Source organism: Pteropus medius, unplaced genomic scaffold, assembly GCF_902729225.1.
Source record: "Pteropus medius unplaced genomic scaffold, Ma_sr-lr_union100, whole genome shotgun sequence".
Classification (NCBI taxonomy): domain Eukaryota; kingdom Metazoa; phylum Chordata; class Mammalia; order Chiroptera; family Pteropodidae; genus Pteropus; species Pteropus medius.
The window spans coordinates 8,097,287-8,117,136 of NW_024347788.1; the positions used below are offsets into that span (position 1 = coordinate 8,097,287).

Sequence of the window (19,850 nt, forward strand, 5' to 3'; positions counted from 1 at the left end):
AGAATGTGCAGGGCAGGGAGAAGAGGCGGAAGGTCTGACCTTGAGACCTGGAAGAAGCATTTAAGAGTTTTGTGACGTTAGGAAATCTCTGAGCTTTGGTCGCTTTATTTGTAACATGGAAATATTAATCATATTGACCCCACCTGCCCGATCTACCTTTAGGAGGGCGTGAGGGCCCAATGAGATAACGTATGTGAAAATGGTTCACAAATTGCAACTTGATGCCGTATAAATGGAAGTTGTTTTGTTTGTTTGTTTGTTTGTTTGTTTTTGAGCTGTTCGTGCAATGGCTTTATGTGTGTTTTCTAATAATACTTAAATTTGTCCTCAGAGTTCTTAACTTTGGTTCCAGCAGCTCCTGGCTTTCAATTGCTAAAACATTACAGAGCTGTATCCTTCTGTGTTTTATCTTGAAATCTCTTTCAGAATAGAATAAAACAGTAAGTATAGTTTCACCTGCCAACATATAAACACCTGACACAGGAATACAGTCCCCAGTGAAGCTGGAACTCGATCGGCACAACTAGAAGGCACTGGGCACTCCATAGACATTTCATGACACAGGTCCATCCCTAACACCTTCTGGAAGCTGAGATTTCCATTTCTACAGATACAATCTAAGGTTTATTTGACTTAACTCAAGAAGGAGTCATATTAGAAATTTCCATGGCCTTGGAATGCTTCTGAGAGTGTGATTTGGGTTAGAATTCCCCAGAGATACACTACAAGGTTAGAGTTCAAAGCTTTTCTGAGTAGTCCTCAGCAGCCCACCCACGATGTGGCTACTTTCCTTGGGGTGCCATTAAGATAGTCACTGAAAATGGTTAAGATGACAAAGTTACATGCAGTCTGAGGAAAGTGAGTGATAACCATGTCACCTATCAAAGGTTTGCCATTCGAACTTCAGGCTGTCAGGCAGATCTATGTTTAGACCATGGCTTCACCACTTACAACTGAGAGGGTTTGGGTGAATTACCGAATGTTTCAGGGGCTCAGTCTTCAATTGTAAAATGGAAAAAAGAGTCCTAAGACCTACTGAACGGTGCCGTTGTACACATTCAGTAAACACATACTTCCATAGATCCAACATAGTATACTCGATGAATGTCGTGATCATTATTACTTAGATTCAAAGAATAAGGTGAACTGGGCAAAACATCTGAACAAGCACTTTACACACACACAAAAGATATCCAAATGGCTCATAAGTATATGAAAGGAGCTCCATTTCATTTATCACGGCGCATAGGCAAATTAAAATTGCAACGAGATACCTCTACACACAGAACAGAATGTATACAATGAAAAGAGAAACATTACTGTGACAAGGATGTGAAATGACTAAAATTCTCTCGTTCTGCTAGTAGGCTTGTAAAGTAATATGACCTTTTTGGAAAACTGGCAGAATTTTCTAAAGCTGGACATTTTCATATATAGCCAATCCACTGCACATGTGTTCACCGAGTCATATGCAATAATGTCCATAAATCATTAATTCATAGGTGTGTAAAAGTAAAAACTACTCCCATGCCTGTCAACAACAGATAAATAAATTATAGTATATCCTTACAATGTGACACTATACATGAGGAGGTCTATATTTGTCATTCTCTAACTACTAGTTGGCCATTATCTTACTTGCTTGGGCTATTTTTAGGCATCATCGTGCTTCTATATAGCCCCACTCACTCATGTAACATATTAATTAAACTCTAAGTTCACCTACAATATTAGAGACTCAAAGTGACTGTGGTTTTAAACAGCTTAAAATTGTTCTCTTAGTTACCAGTCCTGGGAGATGCAGGCCAGGGCTAGAAGAGTGATTTCATAGTGTCAAGGATCCAGGCTTCTATATGTGGCTCTGACTTTGCTAGTGTTTCTGTTATCTGCATGTGATCTATAAATAATCCAGCCCGTGAGGAGGGAGAAAAGGAAACTGGAGGCCGAGTCCATTCCCTTCCAGTGCACAATCTCGACACGGCACTTTCGATCACATTTCACTGGTCAAAATTCACATGGCCACACCTAGTTGCAAGAAAGGCCGAGACATCCAGTCTTAATTCAGTCATTCAGAACATATATATTGAATTCCTCATATATACCAGGTGCTGTTCCAGGCACTAAGGATACAATAGTGGATAAACCCATCAAAAAGCCCTGACGTGATGAAGCTTTCCTTCCGCAGAGGCAACTGACAAAGTAAATAAGTAAAATAAAGATACAGCATGTTAGACATTGTTAAGCACAGTGGGAGTCAGATTTCAAGATGACCTCCAGTGATTCTTGCTTCCTACCCCGAATTTGGGATAAACTATAATGCACCAATAGAAAACGAACATAGATTTTAGCACCTGAAAGTTTGGTATACTTATTAATAAAAATAAGCATATGGACTTGGCTATGACACAGGCATTTCCAGTCATGGTGGTGAGGAGTGGGTACTGTCGTGAGCTCACATTTGGATGTGTTAGTTGTAAAACCTACTCGACATCCGAGTAGAGTAAGTGTTTGAAGTATGAGTGTAGGTTCAGGGAGGATGTCCAGACTGGAGATATAAATTTGGAACTCATCAGCATATAGAGTGTATTTAAAGCCAAGTGGTTGGATGAGATTACCTAGGGAGTGAGTTTAGATGAAAAAGAGAGTGTGCGTGTCCCTGTCCCCAACTTGAAATTACAGAAGCAATTTTATCATTATAGAAGAAGAGAAAGAAAAATTTCAAAGGAGTACGAGAATTCTCTCCCTGCTCACTCCAGGTCCAGACTGGTCGGTCGGTTAGTAAGAATGCATGGGTCTCTAGGGGTGGACATTAGCCAACCAGGCCAATGTGCCAGCGGTGTGGGGTCAACGCTGAGAGAGCAAGAACAAACACACAGCTGGACCTGCAAATCTCAAGTCTAATCAGGAACATGATCCTAGACAAAGCAGAAAAGCCATTGACCAGCAGCTGGTAACTCAACTCTCTATATTCACACTCAGAGGTTCTCAGCGTTGGCTATACTCTGTAATCACGTGGGGAGCTTTAGAATCACTGAAGAGTGGGTCCCAGCCCCCATAATTCCGATTTAATTGGTCTTGGGTACAGCCTGGACCCTGGGAGTTTTAAATGCATGCCAGGGATTCCAAATGCCCAGCCAAGAGCCTTGGGGACACAGAACACAAAGGGCAGAAAGTCATCTCTATCGGCACCTTTGGGAGCAACTCTGAGTTTGCCTGAGTCCAGGGTCTGGACAAAACTGTACAACCGTAACAGAACGACAGCTTAGAAGGCTGAAAAACAGACAAAGCGTAGGGGGAAGTCTTGAACATCCGTATTTTTTTAATTAATTAATTTTTTATTGAGGTGACATTGGTTAATATTACATCAATTCCATGGGCACGACATTATAATTTGATCTCTGTATACTCTCTATATATTGTAACTTGCTTCTAGTAGGCCATTTCTCGAACTGTTAAGCTGGGGCCATAAGGCTGTTTGCAAGCAGAAGGACGATTTGGGCTTTTTTGTAGTTTGTGATAGAGCAGGTGTTGTAGAGACTAGCGGAAAAACATCGGCTGGTCTGTGAGCGATGAATTATGAAATATGTACACAGAATGTACTAAAACCTAGGCTATGGCCATGAATTTAACATCTAACACCTTTCAGGAGAATGCGCAAAAAGTAAGGATGTAAAAATTGGGTATCAATGTAAGAAGTTTCTAACTGTTTAGGTATTGCTTTTAGAACTTCTTCCCAATACATTTCTGGTATGGCGATTTGTCAGAGTATCACGCCGTTTGGACCCCATGCAGCTGACTCCCCAAAAATCACACGGTTCTTGTGGCTGGAGTACAGGTATGTCACGTCCACGAGACGGGTTTTTTGGCACAACGTCATGAAAAATAAAATTATTTTGAAGAACAAATCCACATCACCCTTTCGCTCTTAATTAAGTCGCATGATTATAATGTAGGAAGAATAAGCCAATTGCTAGAAAAGGAGTATAGTTTGTATTAAGTCAGTAATTGGTAGAGATTTGGGGGCTCGATTTAGGTAAAACAATCCAACAGACTTTGTCTCAAAACCTCTTATATTCATGCAGAATCTGACCACAAAAATAAAACAAGAACCCAAATAAAACACAATGTTTTGCATTTCCTGTGTTTGCCTACAATGCTTTTTTTCTGAAGCAAAAGGCCTTGGGGTCATCATGCTGTTATTCCCAGAAAAACATGATTCTGGGTTATGAAATGCCAAGGCTGAGTTTTATTTAAACCTGCTGGGAAAATAAATGAAGCAATGAAATGCATCGTGTGATAAATAGTAATAGGTGGGTTAGTTCTCTGGCACCATCAACAATCTGTGCTTAAAAACAGATGTTTAATTCTGGCCAGGACGCTAAACTGTGTCCTAAAGAGATGACCGACACTGGCGCTTTAGGAATTTTAAACAAGAAAGTTACCCATGTTGTCTCTTCTTAAAGCTCCGTGACCTTCAGCAAATTACTAGAGTCCTCTCCACCCCGGTTTCCTCCTCTGGAACACCTGTCTTGCCCATTTCCTTTTGCACAATTTTAGGGCCAAATGTGATCATTTTACACTAGGAATTACGCAGAGTTTTTATAGCTGTTATTTAACAAGTTAACAATGGCATTCTCTCTAATCTGGATCTGCAAATAGTATCGTAGCATGTATTAGTGAGACGGTGATATTTTTACAGGTAATGTAAATGTTCTTTACAGGAGGGTTTAGAGGTTAAAGAGAAAATTTACATTTCCTATCTTATTATAACCTGTGAAGAATGTTAGTTTTGATTTTAAAAGTAAGGCAAGCAACTGAGAATTTTTTGCCACACACACAGATACACACACACACACACACACACACACACACGACACACTTGCACACACAGTTACTGGGCTACTGCTGTGTGTCACATATTGTTAGGCACTTTTACTTGCTTCTTTAGTTCTAAAGCCAGGCTTCAAATCTAATTCGCAAAACTCCCTACTGCTTTCTCCACTAAATAACTCTGTCTAATCATTTTGGGCATTTTAAAGGAGACACTATCCAGCAAGGAAGGAGGGATTAAAAAATATCGTCTTAGTCCATTTGGGTTGCCATAACAAAATACCACAGACCAGGTGACTTATAAACAGCAGAAAGTCATTGCTCACAGTTCTGGAGACTAAGAGTCTAAGATCAGTGTACCAGCCCGGTCGGGTGAGGCCCCCCATCCCGGTCACAGAGTTCTTGTGTTCCCATGTGGCAGACTGGGCTGGGGAATTCTGCGGAATCTTTTTTATAAGGGCGCTAATCCCAAGGACCTACCAAAAGCCCAATCTCCTACTCTTATCACCACTGGGGTTAGAATTTCAACATATAAATTGGGGGTGAAGGGACACAAACATTCAGACCATAGCAAATACAGTGAAATCACACGCGAGTCTCCCATAGGGATGGGAATGAAAAATATGTACATTGAGAGATGACACATTTTGTTTACGCGTACATAGCAATACATTCTTGTATATCTCTTTTGGTTCCCCTTTTAGACTATTCAGGTCCAGAAAATCACATGCATAAGATGCTGATGTTAATAGCAAGCAAACAAAGGGTCTGTATTCATTTTCTGAGGCTGCCATAACAAAGTACCACAAACTGGGGAGCTTATGAAATCGATTTTCTCACACTTTTGGTTAGAAATTTAAAATCGAGATGTCGGCAGGGTCGGTTCCTTCTGGGGGCTCTGAGGGAGAATTTGTCCCGTGCTTGTCATCTGACTTCTGGTGTTTTTTGCAAATTCTTGGCATCGCTCAGCATTTGGCTGCATCGCTCCGTTGGCCTCTGCCATCACACGCCTTCCCCCTTGTGTTCGTGTGTCTCTGAGCCTCTCTGTCCTTGTGAGGACACTGGTCATTGCATTTAGGGCCCACCCTGACCCAGTATGACCTCGTCTTAGCTTCATTACATCTGCAAAGGCTCCATTTCCAAATAACACTACATTCACAGGTACGGGGTTAGACCCCAACAAATCTCTTTAGAGAACATAATTTGAACCGCAACAGGGTTTTACAATGGTTTTTTTTTTCTGCCGAAACCTTTGAATGTAAGTTGTACACACATAGCCCCTTTCATCCTGAATACGTTGGTGTGCATTTCCTAAAAATAAATGCTCTTCCACGTGACCATAGCATACCCATAAAATCCTGAAATTAACATCAACACATACTACCATTGAAGCCACGGATTCCATTCAAATTTTGCCAATTGTCCCCCAAAATTCGTCATAACTAAAACAAACAGAAAAGCAAACTTTTCTCTTTTCCCCCTTTTCCTTCACGATCCAGGACCATTAGGTTGTTCCATCTCTAATCCCATCCAAGCTGGACCTGTGCCCAGTTTTTCCTCGTCTCTGGTGACCTTGACATTTTTTTTTAAGAGTATGGGCCTGTATTTTTGCAGTGTCCTTTGCAGAAGTCTGTCGGGTGTTTCTTCGAGATTCAACTAAAGCTATGCGTTTTGGCAGGAGAGCCACAGAAAGTGATGCTCTGCTTTTCTCAGTGCGTCATACTGGGAAACATATGATGACAGTTTTTCCCGTTATTGTCAATTCTGACTATTATCACTTGGTTAAGACGGTACACGCTGGGTTTCTCCACTGAATAGTTACTGAATAATTAATAAGGAACTGATATGCAATTTGTGGGGAGCTACTTTGAGACTGCAAATATCCTATTCCTCATCAAACTTTTACCCACTGGTTTTCACATCCATCGGTATTCTTTGCCTGAATCATTTATGAGTGCAAAATAGTAATTTCTAACGCTATCATTTCTTCATTTATTAGTTGGCATTCTGTTTTAAAGAAGAGCTTTCCATTTTCTCTTCTGTGTTCATTGATACAAATAAGATTCATGGATATTTATTTTAGTCAGTGAGTTACAATCTATTATTGTCATTATTTATTTTGATTGTCGCATCTAGCCAATGACAGCCCCTTCATGCTAGCCTCTGAATCCTATTGACATGCCCCCATCATTCTTTGAGCCCTACCTTACTTTCCGGTATAACAAGATGTTTCAAGCTTTTCTTGTATTTTCCTTGCTTCGGCCATGGGACTATCCATTTCTCCAAGGAGCCCTGTTTCATTTTAGTGGAGACTGATATTTAGGAACCAACATTTAGGATTTGAGTGTAAGGTATGCTCATTTTTACTCAGGTATCATAGCTTCTAAGATTTCTGAAGATCATATATATATATATATACACACACATATATACACGCACGCGCGTGCACACACACACATCCCTGTATCTCTATTTCTATCTCTATTCATAGAGTTATCTATTGATCCATTGATAGTGTAGTAGAATTCTAAAGGTAGCTTTCCTGAGATTCTTGGTTCTCATTTGGTCAGTCAAACATTAATGTAGGTACTGTCGTGTGTCATCGCAGTAGAAGTTATGCAGGATAACAGAGGAGTTCTTTAACCCTTTCCAACAAATACATCCCTTTCCCATGTACCATAATAGTATTGTTGGTTGGGGTAGATAAAATAAGCCAGATTTGGGTGAATTCATAATTTCATATAGTGCGAAGGCATAGGTATTTATTTCTTTGATTTTCATAATCTGACCATCAGATGAGTTCCCTTATACTGTCATTAAAAAAAAAAAATATGTTCCATTTTCTTCTGATTGGAAGTACTTGAGTCTTATTAGAAATAGTTCTCATACTGATCAGTCGAACTATGGAGAATCTTAGTTCAGGACTTTGCTGGGGTGCCTGAGCTATTCAAATACAGCATCATAAGTTGCATTTTCCATCTAAAAATTTCCAAAGTCCAGGGAGACTGTTAGAGTCCCACAGCTGTTTGCCCTGGGCTTCTGTGCCCAGTATAGCTGGCCACTGTTTCATAGTCATTTCAGATTCCATTTGTATTAGCATGGATAACAGACCTTGTCGAGTTAAGGTACAGGCATTAATAAATCAAGCGTAACTGACAAAAGGCAATCAGACTTAAGAGCCTAGTTAGAATGTATCCTTTTGATCCAAGTAGATACCCAAGCAATTTAGGTACAGCAGCAGAGTTCAAATCATTTTGAATTAAAAGGAAATAGAGTTTGATGGATCATTTCTATTCTTTGTGCCACCATAATTTTATTACGAGCAGCTATGAGTTTGAATGTCACAAAAAGGATCAGCAAACCTACAAATATCACGATGTTACCGAAATAAAGGACGGTTATTTTGCCTGTGCGCATCAAAGCCAAATGAGACATGAGCAGGGTCTGCATGACTCAGGTAGTGAGTCACTTTTTCTTACTCCTTGTAGCCATATAGCTTGTCGAGTGACCTTTTATAATCCAGTTTCTGCTCCTGAGGTGTTTTTACATGTGCAGCAGGTAGCCAGAACAAGGCACAAACTCCACATTGTTTCAAAGTTCTAATCACTTAATCTTCCTGGCCAACAGCCCCATCCTGAGGCTATCTAGTGGCCCCACCTTGTCACCTCACTGGCAAAAACCGTGCACCTAAGGAGCTCCTAAGGAATAACAAAAGACACTCAGGTCACTAAGGAAATTCCAAGGGTTTTAGGAACTTTGTGCCAGGAACTAGGGACAAAGATCAAATATATTTCTTACTACAATTAAGAACATATCTTCCACACATTTTTCCTCCTTTTGGGGCAGAGATAGAAAAGGCAAGCCTGGATTTAAGAAAGTACAAATCATAATTTTAATTATAATTATATACAGAACTTGCTTTGCTATCTAATGAAAAAAAATCTCTCTCAACTATAAATTTGGCTGAGAGACAAGGACAAAATAATTATATATTCGCCTTGGTCTTTCTATAAAAGCAGAAAGAGCTTTCCATTTCAAATTTGTTTTGTTTTGTACCACATGTGGGTTAATTAGATAAAACCATGTCATGAGCCAGATTCAATCAGCTTGAAAATAATCGGAAAACCGGGTTTGGCACTGGTTTATGCTGTTTTGGCTCCAATGGACAAAAGCACAAAATGTAAATTGGCTCCAGAAAATAACACGTGTGCCGGTGCCAGCTTTTCTTTCATGGGATTATCTCTAGCTGGCACCTGAGCAGCACATGCTACTCTGGATGACCATCAGACAAATCTACATAATGTAGATACCCATTTTCCATGACAACCTCGTGAATGGGACTTATTTGACTGCCTTTGACATAGGCCAAAGCCAGCTTGCCAGCTATTGGCAGTCAGGCAACTAAAACGAAAATGCATGTTGAAGTAAACATTTTTGGGGTTTTTTTGGCTTATCTCCTAGTGACTTCTTTTAAGTTTCCTTTTGTTCATTTTTTAAATCTCCTGTTAGATTAGAAATAAAGTCCTGCCTGAGAGCACTTCTCAGCTGTATTTCTTCATCGTAGGCAGTTTAGTGAACTGTTTAGAAGAAGGCACAGCATTTTACTGTCTTCCTACTTTCAGTTCCAAGAGATGATCATTTTAGCAAATATCCAAGCCATTACAGAGTAAGAAATAGTCATTTTTAAAACCTAATCATCTGATTGATGATAAAATCCAAATTAGCTAGTTTCCCCTCCTCTTCTTGCTATGTAAACTCTCTGATATCTATACCCAGCGAAATAAGATTACATATTGCTCTCCTTATACTTTTTAAAAAAGGGTATAGTCTAGAATGTTCTAGAATGTGGGATGGGTGCTGCCCATTATCTCTATGGTATGGATGAAACTCTTTTTGCTTGGGTCACCTGTGACCACCTACTTACCAAATTCAGTAAGCACATTTCATCCTTATCTTACTTGATTTATCTGTAGATACCTGGCATTTCTCGCACTTTCATCCTTCTTGAAATTTCTTTGGTTTTCATGACCCCAGCCTCTTCCTGACTTCATCTCTTCTCTCTCTCCCGAACGCTTTGTTTGCAAATACAGAAACCCAACTAAAACCTGGCTTAAATGTCGGGTGACAGTTTCTTCAACAAGTCAATGACATGACAAAATGCGGAGAAAGGGATTTTTGTAATTAAATGAGACCAATGTGACATAAATATCAACTGCTATGTGTGGACTTTTGATCCTGTTGTGAACAAACCAGCTATTTAAGGTTTTTATTTGTTTGTTTGTTTGTTCGTTTGTTTATATATAACAATCAGGGACATTTGGATAAGAACTGGATATTAGATGACACAAAAAGTTACTAAAAATTTTGGTAGGGTGTGTTAAAAAGAAAAACCACAGGTCCAAAATGACATCACTTGTGCTAAAAGCCCTTGATTCCAAACCTAGATTTGATATATAACCTAACAGCAGTTTCAGCCTCTCCCAGGAGTGGAATTTTAGATTAAATCAGTCTAGAATTTCCTGATTCACAGTAATGTAGCATTTGCCTCATAAGACTCCCTGCCTTCCCCTAAGGGAAGATGCTCTTGCCTAAAATAATTCACTTTTTTTTTTTTTTTAACTTCTTAGTCCCACTCTCTTTCTGTCCATAAATCCTTCCACTTTGTACACCCCTCAGAGCACCCTTCTAATTGCTGGAAGGGATGCTGCCTGATTCATGAATCACTTAATAAAACCAAATAGACCACCATATTTACTCGATTGAATTTTGTTTTTTCATAGGTGTCACATCAGTGTGATATATTAGAAAATGTCCGTATTTAGCAAGAATACATACCGAAATATTCAGAGTGAAGTGACATGTGTTTTGATTTGCTTTAAAATACTTCATCAAAAAAAAAAGGAAAACAGAAGAATTGTCAAGGATCTTGACAATTGTTGAAGCTGGACTTTTGGTATGTAAAGGTTCATTATACTTTCTACTTTTTAAATGCTTAAGATTTTTAATATAAAAGATTAAAGTAAGGAGAATTTTTACTTCATACATATGTTTTAATTTCTTTGTGGCTTTAAATGGTATTTGCTTCCCCTAAGGCCATTTCTTCCAATAGCCGGGGCACCATACATCCCAGTTTGCTGGGACAGCCGCAGTTACATCTGTTGTCCTAAGATAATTATTTGTAGCACTATCTTTCATTCGAATGTGACCTAGTTTTGGATGATAAATTAGTCACCTTAGCTCATGGCTGTCAAATGATTGCCAACCACAGCCTTCACGCTTCTCAGTTCATGTCCAGCTGAAGAGAGAGACCAGAAGCACCTTTGACCTGCCTGTTCCGGAAGGTCTGCGTGCCCCTCTGTAAAACAAGCACCATGGCTGGAATGGTGAGACCCATTGGTTATCTTATGTCAATTGGGGTCTACCCTGACAGCAGGGAACAGAGTCAATCCTTGGGTCCTTGCTGAGTGAGGCCAGGAAGGATTGAATCTGGGGAGGCAACCAGTAAAGGTCACTATCCCCAACTTGCCAGGTCCTGCCACTGCCCTAGTTTAGGACTCAATGCCTCTTACTCAGAGAATTGCAGTAACTATCTTACTGTTCTTCTTCCTTTAGTTTTGGCCCGTATCAGCCCCAAACCACAAGAATGACCTTAACATGTAGATCCGATCATGTCACTACCACATTCGACATTTTTTGATATCTCACCCTCATCTATAAGATAAATTCTACAATGCCTTAGCTTATTAAATAAAGCTGTTCGACATCTGGCCTTTGGCTATCTGTCTATCCTTCTTCATCTTCATTGTCTTCTTTATACTTTAAGCTTCAGCGAAACTGAATTACTTGTGGTACTGTTCGCATACAGTAATTTCTCATACGCGTTCCCCCAAGCCTACCTCATTCTAACTTCTCTGACTCCTTCTTGGTCTTTTCAGGCCCCTTCTCCTCCGTGCCCTTTGCCCTTTGTCATACAGTACATCTCTCTTTTCTCACCAGACCAGGATAGTAGTTGGTGGATTATTTGAAAAACCAATGAAATCTGGGATCATAACAATAATGATACATACTTTAAACATCACTTATAAAGCACTGTTTCTCAATCTATTTTTTATTATGCCCCTAAGGAGCTTTGTTAGACTTTTTTTCTAATGACATCCTCTCCCCCACCCTTATGACATTTTAATACCATAGCTATTTGTGTACTGTATGTACATGTGCAGGGCCAAGGACCTCAGTTGGGGTGTGGGTCCTCCGATTCAGTTCTGCCTCGGATTTCTTCCGCTCCGACAATCTGTCTTCTATGCTTCTTCATTTGGGTTCATTTAAAAGGAAGGGGGAACAAGCATTTTAAAAGCAAGCTCCATGTAGAATCACACTTGATTTTTATGATTCTCTTCCCATGCCCACCATTCGACATTTTTTTTTTAATTTGCTTTTATCAAGTCTTTCACAGCACTTAATTTCATTGTCTTAAAAACAACACATTCACCATCCCCACACACTTATACTTTATCCCTATGTAATGTCTAATGGGATTTTATCATTTTAAAGATAAGACAGCCACACAAGTGTTGGTGGGTGCGACAAGAAGAAAATATACAAGGAAACAAAGAGATGAAAGAGGTAACATAAAGAAAATAGTAACTAACCCTTTCACAGAATTTACATCCAGTGCTGTTCTACAAGAGTCAGCTCATTGAATCCTCACAAGGGAGATGCTATTATTACTATTATTACTATTATTACTCCCAACTTTACTGACGAGGAAACCGAGGCACACGAAGGTCGATTTTATTTTTTGCCGAAAGTCTTTTTAAACAACCAATGTTTAAAACATTTTTACTGAGATGTTTTTGGACGTCATTACCAACACCTGCTTTCCTTTGACAAACTCTGTTGAACCTAACGTAATCTGTCTTGGACATGGTGCAACTGATAAAAACAGGCCAGTGAAAATTTAATGTGGCCTCCCTTTTGGGTGGTTCGAAAGGCATTTCTCTTCTTTCTTAGAGAAGCCAGGGAAGCGAGTTTAGCTAAGTCAGAAGGAGATCACGTGGGGCACCAGAGGGCTTAATTCCTCTTGTTCCCATCCTTTCTTTGCTGCGCAAGGTGAACTTAGCAAAGCTCTGAGTAGTCTTTCTGGAAGACTTCTTAAAACCAACTGCTGCTGTTGGAGTAGATGCTCGAAGCAGCCGTGGGACAGGGGTCAAGTCTGCAAGCAGCCAGCAAACTGCTCTCAGTAGGCTGGGGTCTGAGCTCAGGCCTGACTCCGCTGAGCCCATCTCCCCTTCAACTAGGTATCTACTCCCTGGCTCAGTTCTCTTTTCTCTCCTTTTCCTGACTTCTGCTCCAGAAGCTTCCTTTTAGTTCCTGAGCGGGGACAGCAGCTGCCCTAAGAGGAGCTGCAGCTGACCTGGGTCTTCTAATTGCTCCAGGCTGGCAGCCTGTGACCGTGAGTGCCCAGCTGCCAGGGTACACCATAACCCTCTCATAGACTGCGGATGCCAAAGAATCAGAGATCTTGTTTATTTACTTGATGCTGCAGGCACAATGCCTAGAACAGTGTCTGACACCTAACAGATGTTCGATAAATATTTATGAATAAATGAGTAAATGGATGAATAAATGAAAGACTTGTAGAAGTCATTTGCTTGGTTCATGAGTGCCGTTGATAGTTGTGCGTCAATCTAACGAAAATTGATTTCTGTAATAAGACCGTGTCTCAGAAGTCTTTTCTAAAATAATTTATTTTCAACTACATACAATGTTATATTAGTTTCAGGTGTACAGCATAGTGATTGGACATTTTTATAACTTGCAAAGTCTTCCCCCTGATAAATCTAGTACCCTTCTGACACCACACGTAGTTATTACAATATTATTGACTACTTTCTCTATATTGTACTCTATACCTGTGACTGTTTTCATAACTGGCAATTTGCACATTCCCATCCCCTCCCTCTGAAGAGTCTTGACGTGTGTTTTTGACCCAGTTCTACATGCCACCTTTTAAATTTCTTTCATTTGTTTCAAACTGAAACTTCCTCTTTCGCTTCTCTTCAATCTAAAAAAGGCTTACCCCTTCTTTACTGACCATCTCAGTGGCTAAGCCTCCAGCCACCTCGGATGACCCGTTAAAAGAGGCCATTCCCTCCCATAAATACCAATGGCACTGTGGTGGTGACTCTCTTGTGTTCTGCATAAATTACTTCCGTATCTTTTTTTTTTTTCTTTTCTTTTCGTCCTTACAACTTCCCTGTGTCAGAACAAATGTTACTCTCCTTCTATAGATCAGGAGAAATTTGGAGAGGTTAAGACGCACCCTCAGGGACAGAAGCCTAGGAAAAATCCGAATGTACACTAGAACTCAGATCTCTTCCATCCTCCTAGCCATCACCCTCTTTATGCGGCTGCACAATGCGTGTGCTCATGCTCTGGCATGGATTGTCATCACTCTGTGTCACTGTTTTTTTCCCTACTAGATTTTAAGTTCTTCTAGGCCCTAACCTCTCAGGCTTGCTAATAACGGTAACTAAATGAATAAGTTAATAGACTCTCAAAACTTTAAATCCAAGAATCGGAAAAAAAAAGATTTCCCTGTAAGCTGCTTTCGCAATGCATATAAAGAGCAAAAGAGCTGACAAGCTGGCGTAGGAGTTGGAAAACACTACACAGGCTTCATCTGTCGGTTCATTTTTGCTCAGAAAGGCTTGACTTAAAAATTAATAATAAAGTGGGTCTTTCTATATCCAAGTCAGCACAAAACCATTTGTGGGGAGTGAGATTTATGTACTTGCTTACAAGTGTCTTTGCGACCTCATCTTCAACATAGCCATTCACGTGGAGGAGGGTGTAGCACTCACCTCTAACGCTGCTGTCGCGGATGGGGGAACGGTGGTGGCACTACGCAGAAGTGTGACCAGCAGCCGGGATGGGAAGAGGGTCTGCGGTGGGTGCGGAGCCTTCGGGCACTGCAGGTGGACCCTCTGGGTCTCTCCCAGCCAGCCACCTGATGGGACCAACATCCGACCTCAGATTTAGGGGCAGGCCCTGGGTCCCCTCGGGGCAGGGGGACAGGCCGCAGCATGCCCTTCCCCAAGAGGCCCAGCGCTGGCTTTCGACGGGCGAGTCACAGACAAACCCCGAACCGCCCAGGTCCCCGGGGGCTGCGGCTCCGCGGGGCTCCGGGCTGTAACGCGCGCCGGCCCCGCCGCGAAGCAGCCGCCCGCGCTCGTTTGTCCCCGCGGCCGAGCCGTAGGCGGCGCGCGACGGGCGCCTGGGCCGCACCGTCATGGCTGCCGGTGGCGGCGTCGCCGCGGCGCGCGAGCGGCTGCGCTACGCCGAGTACTCGCCGCCCTCGGCTGGGCGGCCGGACGCGGACCGGGACCAGCGCCTGGTGAGTCCGGGCCGGGGCACGTCTGTCCCGCAGGGACGCGGGACGGAAAACGGGCCGTGGAAGGCACAGAGCGTCCTCGCACGCGCTGCAGGGCGGTCCCCAGGCCGGACGCGGGGCGGGCGTCGGGCGCAGCGAGGCCTCTTCGGGGACACGGCGGTCAAAAGCCGCCCGAGGGACCGGCAGCGGTGACGTCGGCCCCGGGGAGAGGAGAAGCGTCCAGGCCTGGGAGGCGGCGCCGTCCGGGGAGCTCTGCGGGGAGGAGGCGCCCAGGACAAACCATGCGAGGCACAGGCTGTGTTTGCAGTTCTTCTGTAGCCGTGTTTAAAAAAGTCAAAGGAAATGGGGGTAATTTTAACAGTGGATTTTATCCAATCCAGTATGTATCTCCATAATGATAATTCAACGTGTAGTCAGTCAACACAAGTCTTTGAAATCCAGCGTGATTTACACTAACTGACACCTCGATTCGGAGTAGCCACGTGTCCGGTGCTCAGTAGCCCCATGTGGTTAGTGGCCAACTTATTGATCAGTGCAGTTCGCAGAGATTAATGGGGGCTAGAACTTATGAAGCATCTGATAAACCACGTGAAAGAGTTGGAATATTTTGAGGGCAGTACCGTTGGTACCCTTTTGATGAGTTTGAAGCAAAGGAGTGACACGTAGGGTCACCGTAAAGTTCTCTCAGGCTGCGTGTAAGAATGGATTAGATGGAGAAAGTCTGGAAACGTGGATGTTAAACCTTTTTCCACCCCACATTCCATGCTAAGCCGGCCCACAGCGATACACCTTACCTCCTTACTGTCCAGAAGAGTAAAAATTTTGAGGAATGCAGACAATTCTTTCTTGTACAGGGTCGTCTCATACTTATTAGGACTTCTAGGATCAATAGCCCCCCATCCACCAAATGCCTCCCCTCCTACCCAAATTATTGTGACACCCAAAAGGTCCACAGGTTTTCAAAATGTCCCAAAAGGCCTGTTCACTTCTTTTGGGACTCATTGGTCCAAGTAATGATCAATGATGAGGTGGAACATAAGAGAGTTGATAATAACTTGAGGGAACATGGAAATTCTGAAAATGATGGGAAGCTGACAGAGGTAAGGGTTAAGAATAAATGACATAGGTATCGGACATATTCGGGAATCTTATTGAAAAAAGTAGAAAATAAAACGTTTGTCAAGGAGTTGAAAAACATTTTTTATACCATTTTTTAACAAGATGCAATTTAAAGATTTCGAAATATGTATCTGCAGTCATAGATGTTAAAGAACCCTCAAGTAAACTCTTTAGGAACTAAGAATTAATGTTCATTAGCCTATTTAAGAGATTAAAAAGATCAAAATGTAGGCAAAAATACCTGTGTAGTACCTTGAATAAAATAGTATCTTACAATTAATTGTTATCAGAGGTCAGTGTAAAACTTCGCTTTAGCAAAACTGATTCTCATAGAAAAGTAGGAAAGAAACTTTAAGCTTAAGAATAGAATATTATTGATTTTTAAAGTAGCTTGAACAGAACTCAGTTTGTATGGGTGGTAGCCTTTAGTTTCCAGTACTTACCTGAATAGTGTCACTCCTAGTGTTGTTAGGATAGTATAACATAAGAAAATTAGCCACACACATGTTTCAGGATAAGCAACCTGATACATGAAGGCTAAAACCTATCAAACACATAAATTATCTAGTATTCATTCATCACTGAAAAAAAGACCACTTCTACTATTTTGCAATTTGAATTTCATTTAAAACATGTTTTAACATACCTGGAAGCTTCCCTTTGAAGAAATCCCATGGATTATGTATTCTATATCCATATTTTTAACTTTGATTTTTTTTTCCTTGATGCTCTTTATATTTTAAGAGGAGGGTAAAAATATAAGCTCCATGGACAGAAACTTTGTGTGCTGTCTGTGTATTTCCAGCATCTATAACGGTGCCTGATATGTGGTAGCATGCCAGAAAGAAATTGTCGAATGAGTAAATGTTACTCTGGATTGGGAAAGAACGAGAAGAACTATTCTTTCGGTGAATGGAGTTAATAAGAATCTCCGATTGTCTACCAATGAGTCCTGTGAAATTCCAAATACAAAATTTGTCTTATCTAAAAGGTAACTGATTGTATCCTCTTGCTAAGTGTGTTGATTCTCATCTTTCCCTTATCGTGAATAATACCATCATTAGTTCAACTTTCTCCTTTACCTTCAACATTCAGTCCATCCATCTTACCCTGGTCTCTGTAATGTCTTCCCCCCTCCCTTCCTAACAGAACTGCTGTTCTGCTAGTCTTTTCCATCTCTCTCCCCAGGCCTACTGGAATAGCCTTTAAAAACAAATCTCTTTGCTTCTGGTACTTTACCCTTTTTAAACTCCACCTGCCATCAGTTATTTTTCTGTAATACAGACCTAATGATACTACCAACCATTTTTATAAATTTAACATGGACCAAACTTTCCTCAGGGCAGTATGCAGGACTCTTCATGGGCTGCCCCCAAATGCCTTATCCAGTCCCATTTTCCGCCCTCGGCGCTGTCCTGTACCCTGTGCTGTGACTTATAGTTTTCACCTCTGTTTGAAACTCTTTGCCTGGCAAACTCCTATTCATTTTTCAAGGCTCAGCTTACTGATACGAAGCCTTGGCTGACTCTAGTACCCTTTACCTAGTAGAATTAAATTGTTTCATCCTATGTACTTCCTTAAAAAGTCATAGGATTTTTCGTTACAGTATTTCTTATAATGTATCTAAATTATATTTGTGTAAGTACCCAAGTTGTGAAGTCTTTAAGGCAAGAACTTTTATCTGCTTCTGTGGTTGGCATTTTAATTGATACATGGTAGTCACTTAATTGTTTATTAAATAAACAGCTATTAACTCTTACTACTATTGAGTAACTTAATAAAAAGTGTGGATGTTTGCTTCTAACATATTGACGCATTTATTTTTTCTGTAGGGTTTCTCTTTTATGTTAGCCTCTAAGAGAGAACAGAAGTCTGTCTTGCTCACTACTCCAGATTTTAGCACAAGCCCCAGTGTATGCTCAATAACGTTTGCATATTTATATGGCAAATGTTATAAATAAATGTATATCGAGTGAGTTACATCTTTCCTCTCCATCACAATTACCACTTTCCGTTTTGATGTAGAAGAATAATTCTTTTTCCTCTGGTATTACTCTTGTCTGTCTTGAACTTAAATGTCTCAGTCTCAGGATAGAAGTTTTAGCATTTTATCACGCTTTCAGGCAATTTATATTTATCTGGAAGGTTTTCTACTGCTTCTGCTATTTTGGAAGGATAAAATGCCTTAGGGAATTTATAAACAATCTTGATGTCTTTTTTTCCTTCCTCTAGCAGTAGCAGCTGTGATGCAAGAGACAGTTTGACCAATTTTCAGAAATTCTTTGATTCATGGTAGTGGGACATTTAAAGCAATTTTTCCTGGTGGATATTTGAAACTAGGTGGCAGTTGACAGATATCTAACTTGGCCTACTTGTTGGCATTTAAATAGCGCTTCTCCTATTTGAAATATCTGTTTTTAACTAAAATCAGATATTCTTTATAGGCAGGGGCCAAGTTCTGAGGATTCTCATTTTCAGCTCCCAGCATAGTACCAGGCACGTGGTTGCTGCTCCATAAATTTGTGTTGAATGATTAAATTAATGAATGAACCATCTAGATGGGAGAAAAACAGCATTAGAGAAATGTTTTCTAGATTAAAGAACTGATGGCCTTAAGAGTAAGATAAATGAGTCTCTCTTTGACTTTTTTAATGGTAAAGAGAGGCCTAAAATATAGCGTTTAAGGTTATGTGTAGTCAGAGTACACATACCATTACACATAATACTCTGAATTCTGATGAGCTTTTCCAAGTTTTGGTTATTTTATTGCTTAATGCCGCTGATAACATAGGCATTCCCTATTCTGTTTTTAAAATTTCTCACTTCAGTTAAATTGATTTTTTTTTTTTTTGAACACCAAATACATGGAAGCTGTATACCAGGTGTGTGTGAGTGAGGAGGATATGAATCAACCAGGATTGCCACCCTCAAGGACAGAGGTCAGCAAACTTACTTTGTGAAGGGCTAAAAAGTATTTCAGGTTTTGCCAGCCATACAGCCTCTGTCACACTACTGAACTCTGCCAGTGTAGAATGCAAGCAGCCATAGACAATACATAAATGTGGCTGTGTTCCAATAAAACTTTATTTGCAAAAACAGTTGGCAGGCCGGATTTGGCCTGTGGGTCACAAGTTTGCCGATCCCTGCCCTGGAAGGCAAATCGGATCAAATTTAAATACACCATTCAAGACCAACTTCATCAGGTGCTGTCATTTATTTGTTCATTCATTCATCACATAGTGTCCCACTTTATTAGGTAAGGTCCTGAGGCTAAGTGCTGTAGTGGACAAACAGATGACTCAAACATGGATTTTGTTTTCAAGAAGCCAGATAGAGAAGTAAGTTTTTCTAAAAAGCAGGTTATATCAAGGGATGGGGAGGAGAGATCATTTGGGCTAAGACTGGGTAGCCCTGGGCGGCAGGTTAAGGCGTGGGGGCCACATCTGTCGGTAGCTGAAGTTCTGTAGGGGCGGTGTGATCAGTGGAGGGCTCTGGGAAGAGTAAGCCT

General features: G+C 40.9%; 1 protein-coding gene and 1 long non-coding RNA gene across 6 annotated transcripts in view; one reads left to right on the plus strand and one right to left on the minus strand.

Moving 5' to 3' along the window:
- DNAJC15 (DnaJ heat shock protein family (Hsp40) member C15) overlaps positions 1–19,850 on the plus strand; it is a 68,375-nt gene that overhangs the window by 4,806 nt on the left and 43,719 nt on the right. The window contains exon 1 of one of the 4 annotated variants that reach the window (XM_039877216.1): positions 15,081–15,226. The exons of the other annotated variants lie outside the window; for them this stretch is intronic. Within the exon in view, the coding sequence (XP_039733150.1) occupies positions 15,122–15,226 (105 nt within the window). The 5' untranslated portion in view covers positions 15,081–15,121. Of the gene's footprint in view, positions 1–15,080; positions 15,227–19,850 lie in introns of those variants that run through there. 4 annotated transcript variants of the gene reach the window in all.
- On the minus strand, positions 11,910–15,437 carry LOC120614377 (uncharacterized). Of its 2 annotated transcripts, XR_005655949.1 has the most exons (3): positions 15,118–15,437; positions 14,694–14,839; positions 11,910–12,136 (listed from the first exon to the last, which is right to left on the minus strand). It is a non-coding gene; the product is annotated as an uncharacterized LOC120614377 (long non-coding RNA). The 2 variants fall into 2 exon arrangements; XR_005655948.1 differs by lacking the exon at positions 15,118–15,437 and having other exon boundaries at positions 14,694–15,062.